The following is a 15102-nucleotide window of genomic DNA, read 5'->3' as shown; positions in this document are numbered from 1 at the left end:
GGATTCAAAGTCCTTCTCCGCTCGGCGGGGGCTTGGGCACCCGATCCCACGACCCAGTCGGCGACAGAGTGGTACAACCAGAATCCAATATGTTGCGAAGTTTGGAAAACTGATCCGCCAATTCTGGGTGTTTCTCTCGGAGGAATGACAAGTCGGTCCGGAGATCAAGGACAAGGCCAGAGATGATGCCTCTCCCGAGCTCCAGCTGCTGCAAGGCATACGAGGCCTCCATCCTTGCATTCAAGGCGGCGGCGGCGGCGTGGGCCCCGAGGCCAGCGAATCGCTTGAGAGTTTGTTGCTTCGTAAAGTTCTGTATGTATAGGGGACTCACAGCATGGAGAAGCCTAATGGCATGGTCGAGGTCCGGTGAGACTTCGGTCCGATATCGGAGTAGCACTGACGAGTCCGGAGAATTTTGATTCTCGAGATGCTCCATGGCAAGCTCGGCAGCCCGAGCTGCAGCATGAATTCGAACCGACAGTGGAGCATTCTGCGACGACCATGCTCGCTGGAAAGCCTCTCTGGATTTCTTCGAATCTGTGGCGTCTCCAGTGTGGTGAAATCGCGCACGCAGCACGTCACCCAAGCCGAATTCCAAATATCCCCTCGATGGATGATCTACTGAAAGACCACCTTGAAGAACCTGTCTAACAACATCGACGGCCTCGCCCAAGTTGGAAGCCTCGCCATCTTGCTCGTACTTTTCCTTCAGTAGATTTGACAGAACATTGGCCAACGCCGTGCGCATCCTCATGTCATCGCGATCAACCGCCTCAGCCGCTTGTCTACTGAGGTCGATTGCTTCTTGAATGTCCGTCGGGTTCTTTGAACCCATAGTGAACCGCATACCCAGAAACTGGCTGAGCCCCCTAAGCCAATTGGCCCATTCCGAATGATTTGGCCCAGCAAAGCGCAGAGCTTGTCGCGCATAATCAATGGCATCGTCGAGGTCGCCGAGTACTAGATCCTCCTCTGCTGCTGATTTTTATTCGTTGCATAAGCTCGGCCCTTGTGTTTATGTCAACCATCAGTCGGAAGCGGTGCCCAAGAGGCAGTGATACTCTTCTATTACTAATCATATGATATAAACAACATGAACCGTGCCACTGCAACTGTAAACAGGGATTGGGACTTTCTGCTCGGTCCCCAGATTATTCCACGTCTGCCGTAAGGTGCTTCGAACTGTTGCTAATATGATGAGTTAGCAGTCCAACTTTCCTAAGCTGCTTGCTCGGACGCATAGAGAGAAAACGTAGTCGCGGCTGCGTTTAGTATCCCGCGGCCGCTCGTCTAAAATAGTCAGGCGTATGATGTCCACTATTCGTAGGACTAAGCGGCGTGAGTCTAGGTTCGCTTTCTTCCTCGGACTCTGCTAAGAAACCGCACCCGCAGGATGTACCCGCACCATCGACATAGCTCGATTCGGTATGTCCTCGTAGATATTGGAGGTAGATACGACGATCTAGCCAGGAAGAGAACAAATGAATCTCGAGCTGTTCATTCCCGCTCGCACTATGATGGCTGCCAGCAAAATATACAATCGTATGGTGGGACAAAGAAGGCGGACACCACTCGGGAAGAAATCGAGGAACAACTGCTTCGAAACCTAGCAGTCACAAGACACAATGCCGAGATAACATCCCGCCCAGCACTTCCACGTCAACGTCGTGTGCACTTTGGCTCGGTCACCAACATTTGTTGAAGAGTTGGTTTGTAGTGATGCACCAATACAAGCGGACGTTGTTATAGGCTATCTTACGCAGGAAGAATGAGTGACGGCTCCATCTGCTGGCTTGGGAATATTATGTGATCTATAAGTGTAGAAGCCTACTTCCACCCTGTGTAATGAAAGGTATGCTTATTGAATAACTAGCGGCGGCTAAGGGGGTGATCATGCTCACTAGCCAGTGCACCATCATAATAGTGGTGCGACCTGGATTTCGGCGAGTTGTATCACTGAAATTCTAAACTCCAGAGCGTCACAGCCGATCGATGGGCAAGAAAATTGTCCCCGAACTTGGCTCTACTCCGTCCAAATCATCTGAACAATCAGAAGCTCCGGTGCAGCAGTCTATCAGAAAACCGGCGGAGACGGAGAAATGCCCAGTATCCAAGGTGCTCGTCGCCGATATGGGCGGTCCCGGTTCGTCGCTACCATATTCTTGCGTTCAACTCTATTCCTGAGTGCTTTCGTGCTTTCTAATCTATTATGTCTAGAGTTATTCCGAAATCGGAATAACACACGTGCTGAACCGAATTCCGATGCATTCGAAACATCCGCTGATAACATGGCATTGCCATTGGGCGTTGGATATTAAATACAATTTTATATAACAAGCATCCAAGATTCGCCGGGATTGGAAGAAGAGTTACGCGGTATGCTACTCAATCGGCCCCTTTTCCTTATTTGTTTTCACCTATTATTTGACTCGGCTCTTGCAGCCGCATCAACACGCGAGGCCACAACTATTTCTGTTCTATCATGACTTGCTGGCCTGGTATGTGCCGTATAAACTATATCAAGCCATGTCGAAATGCACGTGGAACCAGATCGCCGTCTTCTTCACGCTAAAGGAAACCGTCGTGGCCTTCTCCGACTACCTCGTGCACGGAAATGAGCAGCGCATATCGGCCGTCCCTGCCCACCTCATCAAGGGCAGTAAAAACGGCAAAGCACCTGCCTCCGCCATCAATGGACCAACAGACGAGAATCTTTATGAACACGAGGCGCTGCCCGACGTCTCTGATGGCCTTTGTATTCGACCGTATGCCTCCTTTTCCGTAGTGATCAAATGAACTTTGGGATGGATTAATCTGCCGCCAATGTGCTAGGCTGAAAATGTTAGTAATCAATGCCTAACAGGAACTTTACTTGACGAACTGATGTAATTAGCGAGCATCGCCTTGCACTTAAACTGCCAACCTTGTCTTTTCCGGTTGCTGACTTTGGTAATCTTCATGGTCTGATGTGCGATGACGAACTGTATCCCATATATGCCTCACTTCCTGGTATATTCACGGCTATGGCCACTTGAATATAAAGCCCCTCTTATATATGTCTTTGTGTCCTTTCCTTCCCTTTCCTTCGTCTTTGAGTGGTGGATGCACATCTTGCGCTTTCGTTTCGGGCGGTAGGTTATACGGACGTAACTTCAGTTCCTTCTCATACCGATCATATTCAGCGGAAGTGACTGTCTTCGTGCTAATATTTACTTCAGCTGCTCCACTTAGACAGTATTCTATGGTAATGTATTTGTGTCGAGACACTAACCGGCGCCGGGCGTTCATAGTTCAAGTGCCTAATGTGAAGAAAGCGCTGTACCAGAACTGAACTTGCATCACCTGAAAACAGCAGCGGCAACTCGATGAGCCCAGATAAAACTCCTCCTGAGCCTAAAAGGTGTTTTTCGCCCTTTGAGTTCGAATTGCAGACCCTACCCTACTAGACTTGATTATTACGGTAAATTGAGATACTGTTCCAGACAGACTGTTCAGTATACGGAACAAGTTCTACAGCAAAGGCCTTTAAGACCCATAACTTACGTTTAAGAGCTAAAACGGCGCCATATCAAGACCCATTTCAACAGCCTCCATAGTGGACTCAATTTCTGCGTGGTGTTGAAGTTCATCAACAATCAGCAAAGCCAAAGTAGGATACTCGTAGTTTACGTACGGCCGCGTGGCGTGAATTATAAGTACACCATTCGCTTCCGCCTTGTCCGACGTCCAAAAGATTGGAAAGCATTTTTGAGCTGTTTGGAAACTTACTTCACTAAACAGTTTGATAGCATATAGCACTGGCTCCCGTGGCATCAACGTCAGTATGGCGCATACTGCTCAAGATCCGATCGGAAAGTGCTGGTTAAAAGGTGATATATGGGGAGAATAGTACTGTAGTGTTTTTCTCCGAGCCCAACTTCTCAAGACACCACTCCACTGACTATGACTTTCAAAATACTAAACCACAATCACAGGACTCCCGAACGGACTGCTCGGTTCCATCTTGGACAAAGCATCCCCCCAAGATGGCATCAGACTCGCTACTACTTGTCGCATGATGTGCGAAAGAATCTTACCTCGGTTTTATATACAGGACGTTATCAGCTGCCCTCAGAACAGTGTACCGTTTGCACTTCAATTCAGTTGTTGGTATGGCATGCAGAGGACCTACGAGATGGCCATAGCTGCGATTCGAAGTACTGGAAAAAACGCGCCACAGGTATTGAACCAGTTGTTCGATAACAACAAACTGCAACTGTTCGTTTCCCGAGCATGTCCGGCGCGAAGCCATCTTTGCTCGACGGTGCCCTACTATCATCTCAGGAATGATCGTTATACCCTAATGCATATCTGCGCTTTCCGTGCCAATACTCATATTGCTGGGCTCCTGATGGAAGAGGATGGTGTTGATGTGGACTCCTTAGATGGGCTGGGAAGGACTCCAATACATTACGCAGTCAACGACTCTGTTGTAAGCCTCTCCTCGACCTAGCGGTATAAGTCAAGTGACTCTTTTGGTTCGATCTTCGCTTATCCAAATTTATTCTAACGTGCATTTAGGCTCGCATTCTCGTCCAACTGGGAGCCGATATCAACGGGAACATGAAATATAATGGAGGCGGGCCCCTCGTGAATTTGATATGTGATGCTGACGCGTCATATCAGCCCGTAGCAAGTCTTCGAGTTGCGTCGCCCAATGATAGAGGGTGGCGGGATGCCTGGCCACGGGTTATTATTCCAGACCTCTTTTCTACAATACAATACCTGATTGATGAAGGAGCCGCTGTGTCTTCGCCACTCAAGGATCCACAAATTTGTCCTCTTGCTTTTGCCATTCGCTTTGGCCATATCGAGATCGTGGAGGCGCTTTTAGACGCTGGGGCCGACCCAAACCCAACACGAACGGTACACGGAACTACCGAAACCTACCTTCTGCTGACAGAGGCGATCAATAGCAATAGGCCCGAGATAGCACGGCGCTTGTTGAAAGCCGGCGCACGGGTGGATGCGCTACCCGGGGGCACTCAGATCCCCCCCATCCTCGCGATAGCCACAGCATGGTTCTTGAGCAACGCAAGCCGCGAATCAAACTGGGAAGATGTCCTCAACCAAATCTGCGCAGCCTCCAAGGACATCAACCATCGGATGGAAGGACATAGTGCAATCTGGTGGGCCATCAAAGAAGGAAGGTTCGCCGTCGCCCGTGTACTAGCACGAAACGGTGCATCATGGGAAGGCAGGGGTTTATACTTGAATGCGTCTGTGCTTAATAAGTTGGTGGACGAGTTTTCCAGGTCATGATGGATAACACACTCAGGCATGGAAGCCAATATTCCAAATACTGAATGATAACAGGTTTTTCAAAAATTAAAATTTGCACTTTAGCTTGATTCCATGGTGGATGCCGAAATTAACAATTGTATTAAGTAATACTTTCTGCTTAACTAACGTTATATGATCGTTAAAGAATGTCGATTACGTGCGAAGCTGGGTCAAATGACTTGGGTAAGATGCAACTACGACCACCAACTACACTGATTTGGAAGATAGAATAAAAATGTATTAACGAAGCGGTACATAGTATCATTGCTTTGTAATCGACGTTGTTGATCTCTTTGATACCTCACCTGCTCGAGGGCAAAGTATAAATTATGTACGAGCTGGTCTTCGCATGGTCGTATGCCTCCCTCAGCACTTCCCGTGCTTGCCATTTAGATGTAGTTATAATATTGGCAGATTGGAGGTGGCAACCGCGGATCAGCGTTAGCACAAACCAATTGACAGTCTTCCGAACTTGTACTCGTCACAAAGAAACATGGGTTACCTCAATCCACTAAAAGTTGGCTGGAACAACTGCGGTCAGCCCTGGACAAGGGTAGTCTGAAAGTTGAAACGAATATTCAATATAAAAGGGCCTTGCCTCGCGCGTCCTGTTAACATTTTCTTTGCTTTTTTTCTATTTGCTTCCAGGTCTCGCAACACTTCATGATGAGCTTTCAATTCCAGCCGCCCTTCAGCCCAGAGGCCTATAACATGGCAAAACAGAAAAAGGAAGCATTTAAGACCGCCTTGGCTGGGCTGGAGAATAGAAGCCCAACGAACCGACAGGCTACATATCCTCATAATTCCCCTAACGCTCTTATCAATAGACCAAGTGACGCAAAAGCCGATAGAGGACACGCAACCCCTACCTACGGTATGAAACAATCGAACCATACTTTCGATAGCACGCAACCATACCAAGGTACGACTCTTCTTAGATACGTGTGCAACCTGCTAATATGCCTTCTCTATGTCAGCCGATCTTCCACTGGCCAAAAGAACTCTTCATACGTCTAAGCCATCATCGAGTCAAGACACAAAGCGCCACCACGTGATCGGCACAGATCTCGACAGAAGTTCGGCTCATCCTGTTATTGCAATTTGTACGCATGCTACGAAACCTCCACTTGCAAAGCCTAGTTTCCAGACTTTTGGTAACACTATGGCCGGCACAGTTAAAGAAGGCGGCCCAACCGCATATGTCTTACCCAAAACAAAACCGCCACAACTACCTCAACCTGGACCGAGGGCCACCAAACGAAAAAGGCATATGCTGGGCCCACCTGAGCAAGCTGACATTCTCGGCCTGGAACTACGACTGCAACCTGAGAGGCTTCCTCCTAATGCCAACGGCGAAACCTACGACGTAGAGTTGTTAGTATCTCACCGCATTATTGGCGACTCAGGTGAGGAAGAATCCACTGAATACCTAGTTATGTGGGCAGGCGACTGGCCTCTCGACCAGAGATACACTTGGGAGCCGGAAGAGAACATCGACGCTGTAAATTTAGTGGGAAGCTACTGGAGGGAGTGGTGTAAACGGATCACGGCCCGAGAATTTTAACACTCTTATGCTAGCGGTCCTAGTCTGATGGGAGCTCTTGATGGGGGAATACCTTAATTATTATTCAATACAATTTAGCTGTTATTTTTTCAGGGGATAGATGTAAACCTTTGGGTTTGCTACGTAGCGGTCTACCACGTGTATCTTGGCTCCTCCCGATCAGGGCATGCCAGCAGCAATATTTGCATATGTACTGTCTGGATACTGCAGATTGTTCTGGCTCTGTCTGAGAGCACCGAGTGAAAAATAGCTTATTCGGATGAGGCTCTCAGCATCGTTCCGGTCCCCACTAGCCTCCCAAAACATGGACCCTCCTAAGCCCTCGGACCTCAAGTAGTCTATCTTCGCCTTGACCATACCAGGCGTATCGTAAGATATCAGCTGCTGGCTGTTATTGTCGTATGTGTACGTGGCCCCAGCGATGCCATCTTTCTGTACGTCTAGGTGAGAACGGGGCAAGGCTTTATAATCCCAAACTCCGTCCTCCCAAGACCCCTTACCGATGCCGGAATAAGGTTTCCCAACTCCAGAAGTGTTTTCAAATGCGCGTCCGAATAAAGGGATACCCAGAATGATCTTATGCCTTGGGACGCCGGCAGCAAGGTAACCAGTAATCGCTGCATCCGTGGAGAAGGGGGTAGACCCCAGGTTCCCTGAGTTGGGATAGAGGTTTGCCTGGTGCGCACTCAACGGGGAGAAAGAGCCCGCGTAATCATAAGCCATGAGGTTGAACGCATCCACTATCTGAGCCATGTCGAACAGCGGCAGCTTGGAGTACTTGTCAGGACCGGCCGGCATCGCAGCTGTTAGGCGGAAATGGTATCCCGGCACGGACCGGGCGGCGTAGTCGTCCAGTTCGGCTCTTAATGCCTTCAACAATGCTAGAAAGTCTGCGGCCTCGCTGGCGTTCGCAGGATATTCCCAGTCAATGTCAATCCCATCAAAGCCCCAATCCTTCATCAGTGATACTGAAGATTTAGCAAACTGAATGCGCTTCGGCTCTGTGGATACAGCTGAGGCGAACCGCCCGTTCAAACTATATGTCCACCCTCCAACAGATAGATTAACTTTGGTATTCCGGTGGGCCTTTTTGAGAAGAAAAAGCTGTTTGACGCAGCCGTAGGCATGTCTTCCAGAGGCCGGCGTCGCTTGGGGGGCTCAGTATATTCCTTAAGAGGCAGCCAGGTACTATATGAGCTTACAAGCATCGGACAAGTTTATCTGGGTGTCCGCCCAGGGATCGGAAGAGAACCTGAAGCGCATTAGAGAAAGTGAGTTAGAATGTACCTTACTTACACTGTCCCGTCGTCTTGAAAGTTTGCGAATGCATAGTATATGTTTGTCACAACATCGGCGGGCAACTGCTGAGGACGATAATTCCTTGCATAGATACCCCTTTTCCCGCATCCGTTAGCGGGAAAACTTTGAATGAGAATTATAGAACCAACCAGTTCGCAAAATAGGCAGAATTTTCGTAGCCGTCTACTCGTTTGTCCAAAGGAGAAAGGCAAAGTGAAGTGCGCAGAAGTGAGCACGCCAGCAAGTGTTTGAGTAGGCTTGCTAACATCTTGAAAATCTTACGATGATGAACAAATTGATGTGAATGGCGCAATGGGAAAGGGTAGCATTCAGCCAGATTTGACAGGGTACAATGCTTTATACAACACGGACGGATAAAGAAAGGAGTGTAAGGCAGAAATAGATTGAACGATGGTAACCAAGGTCCATGAATGGAAGCATATATGGAATGGCAGGAACTGCTCTTTTGGCCCCGACCGAAAAGAGCAACATTTGCTTCAGTCGCGGTCAATAGAACTAAGAACCGGTCCACAAAGAGAGTTAGTAGATTATATGCTTCGTCCAAAACGGGAGTATTACAAAGCGTGAAACATATAGGTCTAGGATTCTGCGTTTATGATATGTATTTGACGTTTACAGTACAGTAAAATCCAGGTTCAGCGTCCGCGATGGATATATGAAAAATATTTGTCTAAAGTACTGTGGAGCTTCCTGCACCGTGCATTCTAGTGAGTCATAGGTACCTGTCAGCGTACCACAGACCCGCTGTACGGATGCATTTCTAGCGCTTACATGTACCGCTACGACCAGGGAAGTACTAAGATGGCTGGAAGGCTCCAACAACGGCTGCAACCGGACGATCATGTGCAGCTACTGTGCATTAATTGTGTAAGCATCACTATTTATGTAAGCAACTGCTGTTAAAATGCTTCGGCCTGATCAAGGTGCATCCATTATATATAGTATTATACGGAAGGTGTATCTTGTTCCGAAAGATTAGTCTCAGGCTCCCACTCAGCTTCTAATTGCTGGCGTGCATCTTCCAATAGTTCCAGTGATATATATCGATCGGGATCGTCTCTATCGAATAGCTGACTTTCCACTGCCACGACATGTTAAAGAAGATCAACGGCTTTTTGAGCTTGGCTGGCGTTGAGGTAGGCTGTTGCGAGCACTTGTTCTGACGTGAGTCGAAAGTGATCCTTCTCGTCCAGCGTCGTCTTCTGCACCTCGACGTCCCCACGATCGACAAGAAATGCGTATCCTAACAACGTGCCGATCGCGTCGGTCGTTTTAACCTCCGAAGATGATACGGAAAGGAGCGAGCGTGGGATGGATTTCGGCTCGATGCACGAGATGAACGATAGCAGCTCAGCTGCCGTGCTGTCGGATACCTGTATCTGGTTAAAAGACACTAACCAGGTGGTCGCCACTGCATTCCGCGACTCGCGATACCGTGTGTTATCGCGAAACTCTTTACTCATTAGCTCGACTAGGTTCTGCTCAGTACCGTGTAATAATTCGAGGTATCTCTTGATAGAGAGTCGGTTTCGGTTCAAGTATGCAGCAGCTTGGGTGATGGCCAGAGGCAGGTATGTGAGTTCGCGCAGGAGCTCGGCCGTTATTGCCTCGTCATTAGCCTGCTTTCGAATGAGTGACTTCTTCATCAGGTCTTTTGCTTCTTCTGGGATCATCTCGTGTAGCTCGAGTACATCATTTCCTGTTATCGCAAGGCCGATCTCCATTGATCGTGTTGTAAAGATCATAAGGCCAGTCTCACTCTCTGGTAGGCTGTCGTATATGCCGTCTGCGTCGAGAACCATCCCTGCGTCATCCGCATTATCGACTATCAGTAGCCATTTCCCTGCTTCTTCTGAGCTGAGATACTTTCGTATCGTATCGTTCGGATTCTCATTCTCCCTATCGATATCAATGCCAAACTTCTCCGCTATATCGAGGTAGGCTTGAGTGAAACCCTGGACGCTCAAGACCGGCAACCAGCAGATGGAATAGTCGGGATACTTCTCACGCACCCAATGCGCAAACTGTAAAGCAAGTTGCGTCTTTCCGACACCGCCGAGTCCGACTATAGCAAGCCTTTGACAGTCTCGAAACAGGAACAGTTTCTTCTTAAGCTCTTCTAGTATAGCGGCTCGACCGGTGAAGTGCTTATTCCGAATAGATGGGAGGGAAATGACGTGTGCTGTAGCAGCAGTACGATTAGACGAAGAAAGCTCGGCAATAGGCTCTAGAACGGATCGCGCTTCTAACTAGATTAGCGAATGTTCAAGAACCTTTACCTGATCATCCAACACGGGTATCACCCACCTGGCAACGAAGGCTTCGAAGGCACCCAAGAGTCTAAGAACGCCTTCATACATGCGGCCGCCGTTGCCGCCGCATAGTGCTGCCATGCCTTCATCTTGTGGCTATCCGCGTAGTCGCAAGCACCCTTGATCACTACGCACGGAACTATGTCCCAAACGCCGGCGCTCTCCATCTCAAAGGCTATTACCTCTTCCTGCTGAGCAATGCTATCGCGATCCTCGCCCGACTTGAGCACTGTATCACCTGACGCGATTAAGCCAAAGTGTACAACAGGCGGCGGACTGTCCTCGTCGAGGCGGCTCCGATGTATTAACGGCCCGTCACAGCCGCACTCGTCGCATAACCTCCCATCGGCAACATGGCGATACGCAGCGTTGAACAGCCTGTCATGCTGGGCACCTGGATACTGGGCTGCGAGACCAGGCTCCTGCTGGATGACAGCTAAATAACCGGTCAACTTGTTTTGGAGTGTTTTTCGGCCGCGAAATCCTTGCAACTTCGCTAGTATACCACGAATCTCGGCATTAGGTCGGCCTAGCGAGTCTCGAAGCGTGTCTTTGCGTGTGAAGCGCTCGGGTAAGCGTCGTCCGAGATCGTACTGAATAACGCCGTGGCTGATAACAACATCGCCGAGCACGACCTCGTGCCCATTTTGAGCGAAGGGCATAACCCCACAGACGCCAAGGACAACAGCAAGCCTGATGTTAGGGAAGCTTTTTCCGCAATTTGTCGCGACAGCTGCCGCGTTTGCCTTGCCCATGCCCGGCATGTGTGCCAGCACAACGTTGTGTCGCCCGATAGCGCCGGTCGAGTAAGCGTTCGGATCGCCTAGGGCCTTGTCGTAAGGCGGGCCGCCATCATCCCAATGATGATCGAAGAGGGCTTCAGCGGCATCGGCTTCGTGGACGAGGGCACATATTATAGCGATTTCGAAGCCGCTACGGGTAGCGGGTCGCGGTGGCTGGTGATCGTTCGTCGGGATGGTGCGGTTTGAGGTCATGACTGGCGCCTGTAGAGTAGCGACTCCTTGACTTTTGATGTTCGTGCGATAGGTTGTTGAAAGTCAGACGTCACTCGCAATATCTGAAGAGCGTAGGTGCCAGCCTGATGCGGCTGACATTGCTGCGACGCGCGACCCCGCGCGACCTTGCGAGCGCCGCCGTCCAATCAGCATCATGGCGTGGCAGATGCTGCGACCAACTGCAAAGGGGCTAACACAGGACGTGGTGATCGAGTCGGACAGCCATTTTGGCTAATGACAGATATGGAGCTGGATGAGAATCTCTCTTTCGACGTTGCGTAGTTCAATATGGAGTACGTCGTTAAAACAGAGTTTGGTCCGATTAAACGATTAAAGTAGTGGGAAGCATTGTCCATGTCTAGGCACTTACTCGCTATTTAGTAGATGGGGCTCTGTGGTCTAGCGGGTTAGCCACTAAAAGCCAGGCCTTGTTGCACTAAAAGGGATGTGAACTAGAGGAAACCAAAGCTCCACAGGCACTGTGACTTCGACTAATGGCCTAACTGCGGCGCTCTTGTCTCGCCATTTCCAACCTGCAACCCTTCACATTTCGATTCCTAACAAACCCCAAACAAGGCCGTCAATATGGCCCCCCGACTGTCGAAGTCTCAACACGACCAAATGCTCTCCATGATTACTCGAGGTTCGACGAATGACGACATTGCCGAAGCTATCCCTTGCAGCGAACGCGCCGTCCGCCGAGCACGATTGACGCACGCACGATACGGAACGACGACAGTACCTTCCACCCGTCCTGGTCCCGACCCCAAGGTCACTCCTACCATGGAAATGGCACTCTGCCATCAGATTGCGAAAGAGCCTGACATGGACCGGCGTGAGATGATGGGTTTTATTAGTAAAGAGTTTGAAGTAGATGTATCTGCGACGAGTATTTCTCGCGCTTTGGATAAGCGTACTATGACTCTCAAGGTAATGCGTCGCGTAGCTCAGCAACAGAAGCCCGAACTACGCCACTTCTACCAGTACAGACTCAAGATGCTGGGATGTCGATCGTATCATTTGGTCTTTATCGACGAGTCTGGCTTCGACAAGCCTGGCATGTTCCGACGGAAGGGATGGGCACCGAAGGGGATTACGCCCGTGCAGAAGGCTAAATTCCAGCGCGATAGTCGGCTGTCTATGCTTGCGGCATATACACAGAAAGGCGTCAAGCTGTCTCGCTTTTTCTACGGATCCGTGGATAAAGCCACCTTCGAGGACTTCATCGACCAGCTGCTCTGTCACTGTGGCCGATGGCCGCAGCCTGAGACCGTACTCGTTATGGACAACGTTGGGTTCCATTATTCCGAGAGAGTCCAGCAGATGTGTCGAGAGGCCGGTGTCAAGTCGGACTTCATCGCCCCGTACACTCCACGGACCAACCCTATTGAGGAGTTCTTTGGCCAGGTCAAGGCATGTATAAAGTCGCAACGCAAAAGTAACAGCAGTCTCATCCAGAGAGACTTTGAGAGTTATGTGAAATCATGCGCCAAGGTCGTTGGCAATCAGCAGGGTAGCGCAGAAGGTCATTTTCGAAATGCTGGGCTTTACGTAGAGCAACCGCCTCCTGAAGAAACCTTGTAAAATACAGAAATCGTACTAGCTTCAATCTTTACCAGCGTCGTCTACCCATTTGGGAACCCAGCTTACAAACCTGGCGGCAACGCCCTCCAATACACCATTCTCAATTAACATATCTTTGCCGGCCTTCTGGTGGGTGAAGAGCCAGTCAAGATCGTAGCCTTTGTCAACCACGACGTCACCTGCCAGCCGCGAGGCGTCACGCCATCTCTGATTCGTGACCTTCGCGCTGAGCCAGCGGCTGTACTCTATAGGGGCTTCATCTTCCGGTAGAGGGATATCAAGCTGTACCCATTGACCCTCTCCAGGCCACTCTGCTGAGGCATCATCACGGTGCCCGTGGCAGAGCACGCGCACAGTGACAGGCAACGGATCAGAGGCCTTTCTCTTTCGCAGTCTACGCGCCTCTGCCTCGTCCGTACGTGTGCAGATCACGTCACGGATCCTTTGCGGCACATCGGCATGCGTGTCCAGCTTGTTTCCTTCCTCGGCATAGTCGACAAGCCGGTCCATGATATCACTGTCAAGTTTGTAATGCTTCTCGTTGTTACGCCAGCAAGAGAATCCCCGATTTGTGCAGGCGGCACTAACACACTCCATAAGCTGGTAAACGTCCCGCCAGACGGGACGATGACCAGATGCTTCCTGCTGCGCAACTAGGTTGTTTAGTGCAGCAGTGTGTTTCTTAGTAGCTCCACGCCCTGTCTTGCCGTCCTTTGCCGTCTGGGTCTCTTTGTAAATGAACGAGATGGCGACTTTTAGATTGTTACCCTGGTTACCCCAAAACCTTAACTTGCTCTCTACGACCGTCCAATCGATTAACAGTTTATTAAACCGCTTCTGGAAAGGTCGTTCGCCGCGTTTAGAGTTGGACACAGTAATCGACGTCTCGTCAGGCTGGTATTGAGGCTCGGGTAATTTGCTTTGCACAAGGATCGCGAGTTCGGACTGCAGGATTTCGTTCCAGTACGCACCGGGCGCAAGGTCGAGGTCTTCTATGGTATCTTCAGTAAGTTTGGTAATCCTTCCTTTCCGTAGCTGCAGCTTCCACGTAATAGTATAAAGCAAAGGAATCGAGTTAGGTGCACTTGCACCAGGCTCGGGGGTCGTTCGCCCACCGCTCCACGGCCCGCCAAAGCGAGTAAGACTTCCGCTCGGGCTGGCAACGGGAGTGCTAAAATCAAGACCAGCATCCTCAAAGTGAAAAGAGGGGATCTCGAAGTTCGTGCCTTCCATGGCTACGCTAGAATCACTCTAGACCGTAGCTTGTTTCGACCGTGAGGTGGCGAAACGTAAAAGGCCAGTGAAGACTCGGGGCGGACGAGAAACATAACCCATGAGTGGGCTGACGTGCAACACAGGGTATGACTCACATCACGTGACGTGGAAGTTATCTACTTAGGCTGCTTGCACCAAAACTGCGAAGTTGACTATTACCTAGCAAACGGTGCTGAACATTCAAGGTCTTGGCTAGAAACAGACGCAAGAGTGAACAGAGTGCATCCTATATATGTATGCTATTCGATTTGTACGAATCCTTATACGGATCTTGAGACTTGAGGGCTTGGGGGAAATCCGACTGTATGTACGGAGTACAATTACAGTACGACCTGTCAGCTCAAAGCTGCCTTTCTGTCCAGGGTGTAATCCACTGATCCACTGTTGGCTCCAAGGCAGTTGGTGTACAGGGCTTAGCGGCAGCGGTACGTATCAGCGCCAAATATGCAGCCCTACGAAAGTCTAGCTTAGCGATGACCGGTACTTCTGTCATACCGCTTACGCACGGGGCAAGCACCCCACAGTACTTCGGGTTCTTTTATTTCATATCAGAAAGGCGGACGCTGAACCTGGATTTTACTGTATGTACATCCTGAGTTCTGTTGGCCCTTATTGTGCTGCGGAATTGGAACCGTCGCGTAAGTGGCACTGAAAGACGGGAATGGATGACGGACAGGCAGCTTGTGATGCAGCCCATACCTATTATGGT

General features: G+C 49.9%; 7 protein-coding genes across 7 annotated transcripts; 3 read left to right on the top strand and 4 right to left on the bottom strand.

The window, feature by feature from the left end:
- Positions 1-4: 4 nt before the first annotated feature.
- PG985_005435 (TPR-like protein) lies at positions 5-835 on the bottom strand (the record flags this gene model as incomplete). The annotated part of the gene is made up of 1 exon (XM_066825204.1): positions 5-835. One exon carries the CDS (start codon positions 833-835, stop codon positions 5-7), a length of 831 nt encoding a protein of 276 aa, XP_066688364.1.
- Positions 836-1992: 1157 nt separating this feature from the next.
- PG985_005434 (uncharacterized protein) lies at positions 1993-5301 on the top strand (the record flags this gene model as incomplete). The annotated part of the gene is made up of 5 exons (XM_066825203.1): positions 1993-2143; positions 2525-2765; positions 3781-3869; positions 3975-4471; positions 4561-5301. The coding sequence occupies 5 exons, from the start codon at positions 1993-1995 to the stop codon at positions 5299-5301; spliced, it is 1719 nt and encodes a 572-aa protein (XP_066688363.1).
- A 687-nt stretch (positions 5302-5988) lies between these two features.
- On the top strand, positions 5989-6886 carry PG985_005433 (uncharacterized protein; the record flags this gene model as incomplete). Its single annotated transcript, XM_066825202.1, has 2 exons — positions 5989-6244; positions 6300-6886. The coding sequence occupies 2 exons, from the start codon at positions 5989-5991 to the stop codon at positions 6884-6886; spliced, it is 843 nt and encodes a 280-aa protein (XP_066688362.1).
- Positions 6887-7045: 159 nt separating this feature from the next.
- PG985_005432 (endochitinase) lies at positions 7046-8451 on the bottom strand (the record flags this gene model as incomplete). The annotated part of the gene is made up of 3 exons (XM_066825201.1): positions 7046-8015; positions 8183-8247; positions 8335-8451. Coding segments are annotated over 3 exons (1152 nt in total), but the record flags the coding sequence as incomplete, so codon positions are not given.
- Positions 8452-9300: 849 nt separating this feature from the next.
- On the bottom strand, positions 9301-11513 carry PG985_005431 (uncharacterized protein; the record flags this gene model as incomplete). Its single annotated transcript, XM_066825200.1, has 2 exons — positions 9301-10433; positions 10514-11513. The coding sequence occupies 2 exons, from the start codon at positions 11511-11513 to the stop codon at positions 9301-9303; spliced, it is 2133 nt and encodes a 710-aa protein (XP_066688360.1).
- Positions 11514-12119: 606 nt separating this feature from the next.
- Positions 12120-13118, top strand: PG985_005430 (uncharacterized protein; the record flags this gene model as incomplete). The annotated part of the gene is made up of 1 exon (XM_066825199.1): positions 12120-13118. The coding sequence occupies one exon, from the start codon at positions 12120-12122 to the stop codon at positions 13116-13118; it is 999 nt and encodes a 332-aa protein (XP_066688359.1).
- Positions 13119-13139: 21 nt separating this feature from the next.
- On the bottom strand, positions 13140-14351 carry PG985_005429 (uncharacterized protein; the record flags this gene model as incomplete). Its single annotated transcript, XM_066825198.1, has 1 exon — positions 13140-14351. One exon carries the CDS (start codon positions 14349-14351, stop codon positions 13140-13142), a length of 1212 nt encoding a protein of 403 aa, XP_066688358.1.
- Between the last annotated feature and the right edge of the window lie 751 nt (positions 14352-15102).

Source organism: Apiospora marii (assembly GCF_038362585.1).
Source record: "Apiospora marii strain CBS 49790 chromosome Unknown utg000003l_segment0_segment0, whole genome shotgun sequence".
Lineage (NCBI taxonomy): Eukaryota > Fungi > Ascomycota > Sordariomycetes > Amphisphaeriales > Apiosporaceae > Apiospora > Apiospora marii.
The sequence above is the reverse complement of the archived record's forward strand: the minus strand, read 5'-3'. Positions and strand labels throughout refer to the sequence as shown.